The 10,999-nt window shown below is 43.0% G+C and overlaps 1 protein-coding gene across 1 annotated transcript in view; it reads left to right on the plus strand.

Moving 5' to 3' along the window:
• The window catches only part of epas1b (endothelial PAS domain protein 1b), an 88,411-nt gene that overhangs the window by 55,427 nt on the left and 21,985 nt on the right, over positions 1-10,999 (plus strand). The window contains exons 3-5 of the mRNA XM_037680621.1: positions 5,393-5,544; positions 8,563-8,650; positions 10,738-10,856. Of these exons, the coding sequence (XP_037536549.1) occupies positions 5,393-5,544; positions 8,563-8,650; positions 10,738-10,856 (359 nt within the window). The remainder of the gene's footprint in view (positions 1-5,392; positions 5,545-8,562; positions 8,651-10,737; positions 10,857-10,999) is intronic.

The raw sequence follows: 10,999 nt of genomic DNA on the forward strand, positions 1-10,999 counted from the left end.
TGTATATATATATATATGTATGTATGTATGTATGTATGTATGTATACTGTATATTATATGTGTGTGTGTGTGTATAAAACATATTAAACATACTGTAAAAGAGGTACTTTAAACTAATAAGTTGAACATGAAAGAATACAAATAATTTGTATTGGGGTTTTTTTGTTATTATAAAATAATTTTATTTTTCAAAGTACATTTTTGCAAGAGTTGCAGACATTTTATGTCAAATTAAAGCATTACTTTAAATAAAATGAAACTGTTGAACTGAGTTTTAGGCTAAAACATTTTTTCAATGTCTTTTTTTTTTTTACTTCCAACTCAATAAATAAATAAAATAAATATAAATGTTTGCCTGTGAATGAAAACATTGTTTGTGAAGCAACTCGTTGTTGAGTTTCAACTAAATAAAACCTTAAAAACGAGGTTTTACTCAGGATATCTTGAACATTCGTTAATTCAGTGCAGGTTGTTCTGAAGTTTTACTTACTTTTTCCTGAAACAAATCTTATGTAAAATAATAGATTTGTGTGTTCATGTGTCTGGTTGTTTGTTACAATGGCCAACGTAGTTTGTTCACAAAAGACGCAACAACAAAACAAAGAAAACAACTCACTGGTTTTGGTTTTATTTTACAAGATGTACAGATATCTGTGGGGGCGGGGCTTCTCTAATCTTAAATGATGAGAACCTTCATCTTTAAAGTCCTGGAAGTCGTGGACAGATGCATTAGACAAGTGGAGTGGAGGAAGAGAGGAGGAGATGGACAGGAGGAGAGGAAGAAGAGGAGGAGGAGAGGAGGAGAAGGAGAGGAAGAGGAGGACAGTAGGAGGAGGACAGGAGGAGAGAACATGGAGATCTGGGAGATGCAGCAGCAGATACTGGGAGTTATCGGCTCACTCTCATCGCTGTGATGGAGGATGAGATCTCACAGAGGAAGCTGAGAACTCCGCCCACCACCATTATCCCCGGCAGCCATAACACCCAACCACTGTGGCGCCAAACGAACCACTGTTCACGCTCCGACACACATGCACATACACACATGCACGCACACACACAATCACAGATGCATTCAGGAACATGAATGCAAGCTGGTGAAAGAAACACCTCTGTTACCTAACCTCAGCAGGACCTGAAGGACCTGAAGGACATGAAAGACCTGAAGGACCTGAGGACATGAAAGACTTGGAAGACGTGATGGACCTGGAAGATCTGAAGAACCTGGAGGATCTGAAGGACATGATGGATCTGGAGGACGTGGAGGACTTGAAGGGCATTATGGATCTGGAGGACCTGGATGACATGATGGATGATCTTTGGATGTAGTCAGAGTGAATCCTCAGATAGGTGCAGATGATCCTCAGTCAAATGAACATCGGTGCGGTAGATGAGAGTCATCCCCAACACACAGGCAGTGGACAAAGGTCACACAAGGTCGTGACCTTCAAAGTGACATATGATAGTCATTCCTTCAAGGACTGCTACTTTCAAATGTTTTGGTTTTTTACACACTCAGATGTTCTCAAACCGACTCTGAGAAGTTTCATTTGTTCTGAAAGAAGAAACGATGTGAAGCTTCAGGTCTGAAACTCCAGTTAGTTTGTTTGTTTCTCCAAACTTATATTTAAAAGGAAGTCTAAACAAATAAACAGTTTTACATGTAAATACAGTGCGTACCGGTATACAGATTATTTTCAATTTTTCATCAAAACATTAAGTGAAAGCGAAAAAGTCAAACTCATGTTTTAGGGAAATGTTGCAAAGTAACGCCAGAAATTCAAGGTAAATATGAAGAATCCTGACGGGCTGTCCCCAGAGATGGAGCGAAAAGAAGGAACTGGAAATGACCATTGGCGTCGCATCTGTATATGTCAAGGTGACATGTCCCCCTCACATTTTAAAAATGTTCATTTGGAGCATTCAAACCCCCCCCCCCCCCCCAAGAAATATTAGTTCACCCAGCGCTGTTTCTATTTTTTTCCTAAACTAATCCATTACACTTCATTAATATAATAATTACTTCCTTAGATAGAGAACTTTACTAATTGGCTTTACTATGTATGTGAATGTTCCTGTGCAGTGCCCTCAGACAACTTAGTTGTGATTTGACTCTTTATAAATAAACTGAACTGAATTGAATTAATAGGAGCATACTCAAACCACTAAAGGTCCACTCCAGGTTTTCCTGGTTTCCTGTATTGTAGGGTTAGAGTTTGCAGTGAATGGGCAGCACGGTGGCGCAACTGGTAGAGCTGCTGCCTTTCAGCGAGCAGGTCCCTGGTTCAAACCCTGGTCCAGGGGCCTTTCTGGGTGGAGTTTGCATGTTCTCTCCGTGCATGCGTGGGTTTTCTCCGGGTGCTCCGGTTTCCTCCCACAGACCAAAAACATGCATGTTAGGCTGATTGGTAACTCTAAATTGTCCCTAGGTGTGAGTGAGAGAGTGAATGGTTGTTTGTGTCGTTTGTCTCTATGTGGCCCTGTGATGGACTTGCGACCCGTCCAGGGTGTACCCCGCCCCTCGCACAGTGATTGCTGGACATGGGCACCAGCAACCCCCGTGACCCAAAATGGAATAAGCGGGTAAAGATAATGGATGGATGGAGTTTGCAGTGTTTCCTCGAGATCACTGGGCCTGGCAGGGCACTCATCTCTTCGGGGGCGTTGTGGACGGGGCGGGTGGAGGAGGGGGAGACACCTATGTGTTGCGTGCTAGCTTAGCGCTACATTAGTGCCAGCAGTTGTTGACCAGGGTGGTTCAAATACACCAGAATGCAGGAAATGACATATATTTTATTTAAATTCTTTGGGGGGAGGACCCCCAGACCCCCCCACCAGGGTGTCCCCCCTCCCACATTAAAACTACTTCAGATGCTAATCCCTTCTGTACATCTGTATACTTAAAAGTTTAGTTTCCTCAAACGATTGGGGTGGTTGAAGATTAATCTCTGGGGGCCAAAGCCACCATTGTCCACCCCCTGAATCTTCCACTGCACTTGGTGGTGGATAAAATTGCTCCCTCCTCTCACCAGGATCCATCACTCTGCTCCGCCTCAGACAAGAAAAACAAAGCCTCCCTCTGTTCTCCACAGTGTAACTCCTACCACCTTGAATATCTTGCACCAAAAACATTTAGGTTCACTTACAGCCTCTGTCCAGAAAAACACTCATCTCCATAACTAGAAACATTCACTGTTGAAGTCCGTCAGTGCACCACTTGTTGATCTGCTCAGGTTTGATTGTGACCTGCTCTTCGCTCCTCTCCATTCTGTGCCTCGTGTCTTTGTGATGTTTCGACTCTGAAAACTTCTTTTTCTTGACGTCTGAACTAAAAGTCTGAATCTGTGAAGCCCACATCAGAGGACGGGCGATGTTATCACGGTTTCCTGACCGCCCTGTTTTGGGAGTTCCACTTCCTAAAATTTGGTCTTTCATGTTTTCTCTTCAACAGTTTCATGTTTTTGAAGAGACTCGGGTCCTTCTTTGTGTTGTTTGTCTGTCCTGCAGCAGCAACAAGACAAACGTCAGGGACGTGTGTAGTTTTTTGTTTTTTTCAAACGAGGCTCGTTATGCAACTGAAGAACAACAGAGAGGAAAGGGCAGTCCGGTCCAAATGTCTACTAATCACAGCTAAGTACAGTAAGTAGGCCAAAGGTGCCACTGGCCTCTTGGACGGGGCCCCAGAAGACCCCCTGTTCTCAGGAGTCTATGCGAGAGCTTGGGGCTCCTGCAGAACAGACTGGGCCCCAGCTCTAAACCCGATCCCCGGGCCTCGCCATAAGCCTTGAGAACCGCTCTCTTATCTGAGGGAAGCACAGCGGAGGAACTGTGACCCCGACCGACTACTGAGCTTTGTTCAGCGTGAAGCCACTGTCCACACACACACTGACACACACACTTTGAGAGCTGTGGGCTGCTCTCAAAGTGTTTTTGTAAGTGTTCAGTTAGAAACAGGAGCTCTTGGACGCTCCGGCATTTGGAGGGGTAAATGTTTGGACTCTGGGCTGAGTGCGTTTGAAGACGATTGTGTAACGGCTGAGTTGGGCTCTAAAAGCGTCAGCTGGTGGAGACGTTGGTGCCGATTGAGTCGATGCGCTCGATCGGGCCCGCACGAAGAGAGAAGCTACTTATATTTGTCATGCTAACACACGTTAGCACGAGTGATGGGGGAGTGGTGGCACAGAGGTTAGAGAAGATGGACCTGTGATGGGAAAGTGGCAGGTTCTACTCCCCCGGACTGACAACATCAAAATGAGGGTGGAAATGGTGAAACACCCACACCTGCCTCCACCCTCATTTGCCCCACTTTGGGCCCTTGAGTAAGGCCCTTAACCCCCACCATCTGCTCCCAAAACATGTCTCTCTTGAAAAAGCTCATCAGAGACTCTACTTCCTCGGGCAGCTGAGAAGAAACTAGTCTGGGAAGCTCAGTCCTCACCTCCTTCTACAGGTGTGCAGTGGAGAGCATCCTGTGCTCGAGCATCAATGTGTGGCATGGAGGCTGCACAGCTGCAGAAAGAAAAGCTTTGCAGAGAGTGGTGAAGGCTGCACAGAAGACTGTTGGAGTCAGCCTCCCCACCATCACAGACATCTACACCTCCAGATGCAGGAAGAGGGCCACCTGCATCATGAAGGACCCCACTCACCCAGCACACACACTTTTTGACCCACTCCCCTCAGGAATGAGGTTGAGGAGCATTAAGTGTAAAACCACTAGACTGAGGAACAGCTTCTACCCTGAGGCTGTTAGACTCATGAATCCTAATCAGGATAATCACTGTGAAAAATCACATCATGTTGCTGCTGCTCTATTTCATGCTGCTGCTCTATTTCATGCTGCTGATCTATTTCATGCTGCTTTGTTCATTCGTACTCATCTGTTCAAACAGACTCATTTTCATGCTGCTGCTCGACATATTGTTTTTGTACTACTAGTGCTTAGCGTGTTTTTAGTTTAACATTTTTCTTAGTTCATATCTTAGATCTTATTACGGTTTTTCTTTTACATTCTAATACTTTTGTTGGATGTAACTGGGACCCTGTGCACACAATTTCGTTCCACCACATGTACCACATGTGGTTCGTATGACAAATAAAATGAGTTCTCGTGACTCAATGAGACCACCTGTATAAATAAAGAGTACCTTATTTTTTGAACTGTAAGGCGCATTAAGTGAAACAAGTTCATTTGGACAGATTTTTGAGCGCCGTGTACCACATAAAATCGGTTCGAGGTCAGTAATTAACCAGAATTAATACATAAGGTGCACTGGATTATAAGGCTCACTGTCAACTTTTGAGAACATTAAATGATTTTAAGTGTGCCTTATAGTCCGAAAAATACGGTAAATAAATAAACGTGCTAACGATGAAACGTTTTGTCTCCTTCCAGCCTGCAGCAGCCACAGCTGTGACGGCGCCGACGATGGGCTCCTGGACAACATGTACCTTCAGTCTCTGGAAGGCTTCGTCACCGTGGTAACGACGGACGGCGACATGATCTTCCTGTCCGAGAACATCAACAAGTTCATGGGCCTCACTCAGGTATGTCAACTCGCTCCTGCAGGAGGAAGTCTTGGAGGTTCGTCCCTTTCAACGTCTGCCTCGGAACTTATTTACACGTCTAGCTGCCGTGCACGGAAACACCTCTTCCAAGTTTATAGCTTTGCAGCATCTATTTTTTTCATCCATTTTTGTCTCTTTTGGATCCAGTTCAGTTTTATTTTTGCAGCTCCACGGCTACAAGCAGCAACTTGTCCACTCCAAATCTGTTTTTCTTGCAACACAATTAAATCCATTCAGTCCCATTTATTCCAGAGCAAACCAGTTCTGACTCCGTGAACGGCCGTCAAAGGATCATTCAGAGCCACGCAGCCTTAGAAACATGAAATGTCCACCGCAGAGTGTTTTCATCAAGAGATTTTAGAATCACTTGCCCAAATGAAGCTGTTGCCCAATAATTATCTTTCCATTTTTCTTCTGAAATGTTGCATCTTGGTCAGTATTAGTGGCGTTCTGTTGAGACGTTGTCTTGTGCCATGAACCCACCGTTAAAGCAACAGAGGACATTTAACCGTGTTTCTAACCTCCCACGCTGTTTAAAGTGATGATGTCACTGACAATCACTGACTTTAGGTCTGCACACCTTTCTGTTTTGTTCTTCGTGGAAGTCCTTCCTCCCCGTCACCAGGTTCTGTCAAAATTAATCCATGATGCCAGAAAACCTGTGATGGACTGGAGACCTGTCCCGGGTGTCCCCTGCCTCTCACACAGTGACTGCTGGATATGGGACGGTGAACGATGGCTTCACCGTTCACGTCAAAACAGAGTGCTTGAGTCCACGTAGACAAAATATTTTACCTCAAAGCGTCACATCTGGGAACATAGCCTGTAGGGGGGAGCATCAGGGCCTTCATCGCCTTCAGAGAAGGTCTAAGAGTTCAGCATATATTAAATGTTGTATTTAGAATTTTAATTTAATATTTGCTTTATATTAAATAAATATTTTCAGTGTGTTTATTTATTTATTATTTTTTTGTAAACTACTTTGCAGTTAGGCCAAAAAAAATTTAATTCATGAAAATCCAGTCAGATTCTTTTAACTGTATGTCTCCCCAGGCAGAAACATGTTTGAAGCTTCTTTCTGATTGGCCAGGACTTCACTGTCAGCAGAGAAGGCTGAGCTCAGTCAGAGGCTCTGCAGGAGGAGTTAGTTCAATAACTGTCAGGAAAATTAACCAATCAGAATGCTCATGTAGAGTGGGTGGGACCAAAACACGGGGCTATGAGCCTTCAAGATGGCCTTGCAAAGCATTTATTTATTTTATTTTATTTTTTTAGACCAAGAAGATTTGTGGTGCATTCAGTTGCAACTGGGAAATTTTTTATTCCACACAGAAATTGTAGCTGCTCTTAAAAAAGGCAGGCTAAATATCAAATTTAAGTTACCACGAATAATTGTCAATATTAAAGTTGTTTTGGTTTCATGACATGATGAAACTTTACATAAACAGTCAGTTCTGTAGGTTGCTGTTAAATTTCAGTCTGAATTATTGAAATTACATGTTGTACTTGAATGTAAGAGGCTGTGGGAGCCGCAGAGCTTTCTGGGTAATCTTGACAGACATGGGTGAACATTTCCAGGTTCTGTGTTCAGCTGGGTCGTCCCTGTTAGTTCTGTGTCGTGTTGGGGTGGTGTTTCTGTTCAGGTTGTTTGTTCGTGACTAAATAAAATGCCACCATGAGTCAGATGTTGGACCTGATGGATGAACATCTGTGCAGATAAATAATCTTCAGTTTGAAACAGAAAAACTTTCAGATGTAGGAACGTTCAAAGATTGCCACCTGGCGGTTGGAGGCTTCACATTCCGACATGAAATGACCCCCGGGTCATGGATTTCTGACACCACTCACTACAATTATAATAGCACACTGTTTTGTCTGTTCAGTGAGACGTTACTGCAAATATTATTACCGTACTTGTTGCCGTACAAGTCGCACTGCCATATAGGTCGCATCAGTCCAAAAATGTCTAATAAAGTGGGAAAAAAAACATTAATAAGTCGCTTCGCCGTGTAAGTTGCATCTATTATGCATCACCACTGACCACCTGGAAACACGGGCCAAATGGCAGCAGCGGTAGTGCGCACAGGAGGACTTTAACAAGAATTTAACAAGATTAACACTTAAAAGCAATAATTTCTTGGCTCGACTTTATAGTAAAGGTGTGTCTCAGTTTAATTTTTCCTTAATAAAGTCACTTCAGTGGTCAAATCAGCTGCATTTCACCTGTGCGGCGCAGCAAAATGCAGCTGATTTGACGTTTGCTCCAGGAGTTCTAGAGCGAGACGAAGGTGGCTCAGTATGGCAAGCCAAGTGTCTCATTAATAGCTACTTTTACCTATTAATGAGACACTTGGCTTGCCATAATGGTCGTGGGCCCTCTAGTGGCTGCAAATTTTGGGGAGTGGTGGCGCAGAGGTTAGAGAAGATGGGACTCTGATCGGAAAGTCACAGGTTCAACTCCCGGTACCATTAACATTGAAATGTGGGTGGAAAAGGTGAAACACATACACCTGCCTCCACCCTCATTCGCCCCACTTTGGGCCCCTGAGCAAGGCCCTTATCTCCCACCATTTGATCCTAAAAAACAGGTCTCTCTTGAAAATGAGTTCTCGTCACTCAATGACACTACCTGTATAAATAAAGTGTAAATGAAAAAAATGTATTGTTCAATATTTTCCATGTCAGAATGAATGAAATCACCAGATCTCAGCCAAAAATTGGGTTATAAATATGGGAAAAATATATATTAGTCGCTTCGGTGTATAAGTCGCAGGACTTGTAAATTCATGCAAAAAAGTGCGACCTCTATGGTAAAAAAAAATACATGAACTAAAATGTTCTTTGGGCCATTTTCACCCAAGCGTTTTTGTCTTATCATCGGCATTTTGCTCAAAAGGGGGTGGAGCCTATTTGAGAGAAGAAGGAAGTGTTGTATAATGTGGGATTTTCTGATACAAATTATTTGTTTTAACGTTTCTTTTTGGAAATCCTTTTTAGGTGGAGCTGACGGGTCACAGCATCTTCGACTTCACTCATCCGTGTGACCATGAAGAGATCAGAGAGAACCTCAGCCTGAAGGCAGCAGGTCAGCACAACCATATGGCTTTTTTAATAAACAAACATATACAAAGACGTTTTTTTTCAATATATTGGTTTTTAACTAAAGTATTGCAGCTGAAAATGAAGTACGCAGTAGCGTCCATAGTAACAGAAATGTCCTCGGCAGACATTAGAAAAAACCTGAAGGTGGGGTGGGAAACCTGTGGCGGGATGAACTCTGGTCCATACGTTGGACTCTCAACATAGTTTTTTTGTGGAGAGAACATTCTGTCGTGGACAAAGTTGTAGATACTCGTTGGATTGAAGATATTTACGCAGTGAGGAGCATAGGCAGATGCTCCGTGGGCTGGAAAGCAGGGTGGTCCGAGCACACAGCCCAGTTAATGTTTGACCAGAACTGAGCCTCAGGGGTTCCTCTGGAAACTGGATAAATGTTGTTAACCCACCTGCTTACAGCAGGTACAGGTCCTGTTAAATGGACGTCAGGGCAGAACCAGTAGTGGACTGGGCTTTTTAACTGGAAGGAACTTTTTCTCTGCAGATTGTTGCGGTCAGACCTCATAATGTCTCCGTTAGCAGAAGCAGGCCTCCAGTAGAAGATGACGTCCTAATAAATAGACGTTGACCTTTATTTGACCTTTTCCATGGCCAGCCAGGACAGCCAACAATCCAATGTGTATTTTTCATGTTCAAAATTATTTAAAAATTTTTCCTTTTTTAAAAATAAACATTTTAACAATCCTTAGAAGCATTTTCACTTAAAAATAATGTATAGGATAGCATTCTTGCCTAGAAAACCCAGAAAGCTGTTTGTACTTACGTATTTTCATTCTGCACAGGTGCAGCCAGTTCACGAGTTATTTTTCTTCTATTATTTTAAAAGTGGATCATATCAGCTGATTAAACCCCATCAACCTGTTGGTTCAACTCTACAACTACATGGTTGTGTTTTTAAAGTTTGTATGCGACACCAGCGGCAGTAAAATCCCTGAAATCCTGTGATGACCTCTGGTTTTTGTTTTTTTCAGCAGCCTCCATCTCGGCACTCCTTTGAAAACGTTCTTGGTCTTAATTAATGAAGACGTTCTGTTTTGCATCAGAAGAGCTTCATCAGTTCAAGTTAAAAAATGTAGAGCTCCGGGCTTTTACATGGTGATTTGCTCAGTTTTTAACTAAATGAACTCACAAGCAAAGCATAGCCTCCCCACTACCCCCTCACTGTCCTGCAGAGTGCCCCTAACCTGAAGACGTGTCCTCTGACACTGTCTACTGTCTGTGAATGGACAAACGTCCAGAGCTAAAGGAGACAAACCGCAAAAACAAGGACTTGGTCTGAGGCTGGTATTTAAGAAGAGTGGTTCAGCTTCTCCTCTTAACTCCATCGTTTACATATTTACATGTTTGTTCTCTGTTTTAGCTGAAAAATAAAGCGTGTTTTCAGAAATCTTTGTTGTAAAATGTAAAACTTGCGTAGTTTGATGAAGTCCACAGCGCTCAGGCTGGACTCTGACCTCATGGTGAAACAGCTCTGCCTAATTTTACGCCTTCTTTAACTGCAGCGAAGGCCGGAGAACAACGTCGACCTTACTTAGACCCAGAACAGCCGGATGTGCACACTCACTGTTACTCCATTTTTAAGGCACAAAAAATGGACATGTAATTTATTTTAACGCATTATTCAACAAACAGATTAAAATTAAACTCAACTGTGTTTCATCATTCACCACCTTTTTCAAAATGTAAACAAATCTCAAATTTGACATTAACATGCTCAGAGAATATAAAACACTTGTTCAAACTGAGAGCTGAATGCTCGGCCTCACGCTCTAAATTTACAAACTAATAAAAAAGAGTTTTTGGACACACTGATAGAGAAGTGATGAACATCTGGAGCAGCTGCTCTGAATCGTTTTGGGACAAGATGTTTCTAATTTGACTGATGTTGGTAGAAAATAGTGGATCTGTTGTAATAAAACCTTTCAGTGACCGTCTGCTTGATGGCTTTAAGTCGCTCTTCATCCTCAGCCCTCAGAGCTTCCTCTCGGTCATCATTCAGACGAGCGATGTGACGCCGCACTTCACCACCACGACGAGTAATTCTGTGTTTTCCAGGAAGCAGCAGCCGTAAAAAAGGCAAAGAGCTATTCACGGAGCGAGACTTCTTCATGAGGATGAAGTGCACAGTGACCAACAGAGGACGCACCGTCAACCTGAAGTCAGCCAGCTGGAAGGTAGTCTTCAGACTCACACAGACGTTCCCATGAGATGACCGGTGGTTTGATCCCCAAACCATTTTGTCACATTCACTCTGCTTTAATTCAGTATTTATAAGTACATTCTACAGCATGTTGTTGAACCCATACATACATACATA

Source organism: Nematolebias whitei, chromosome 1 (assembly GCF_014905685.2).
Source record: "Nematolebias whitei isolate Nwh7 chromosome 1, NemWhi1, whole genome shotgun sequence".
NCBI classification, from domain to species: domain Eukaryota; kingdom Metazoa; phylum Chordata; class Actinopteri; order Cyprinodontiformes; family Rivulidae; genus Nematolebias; species Nematolebias whitei.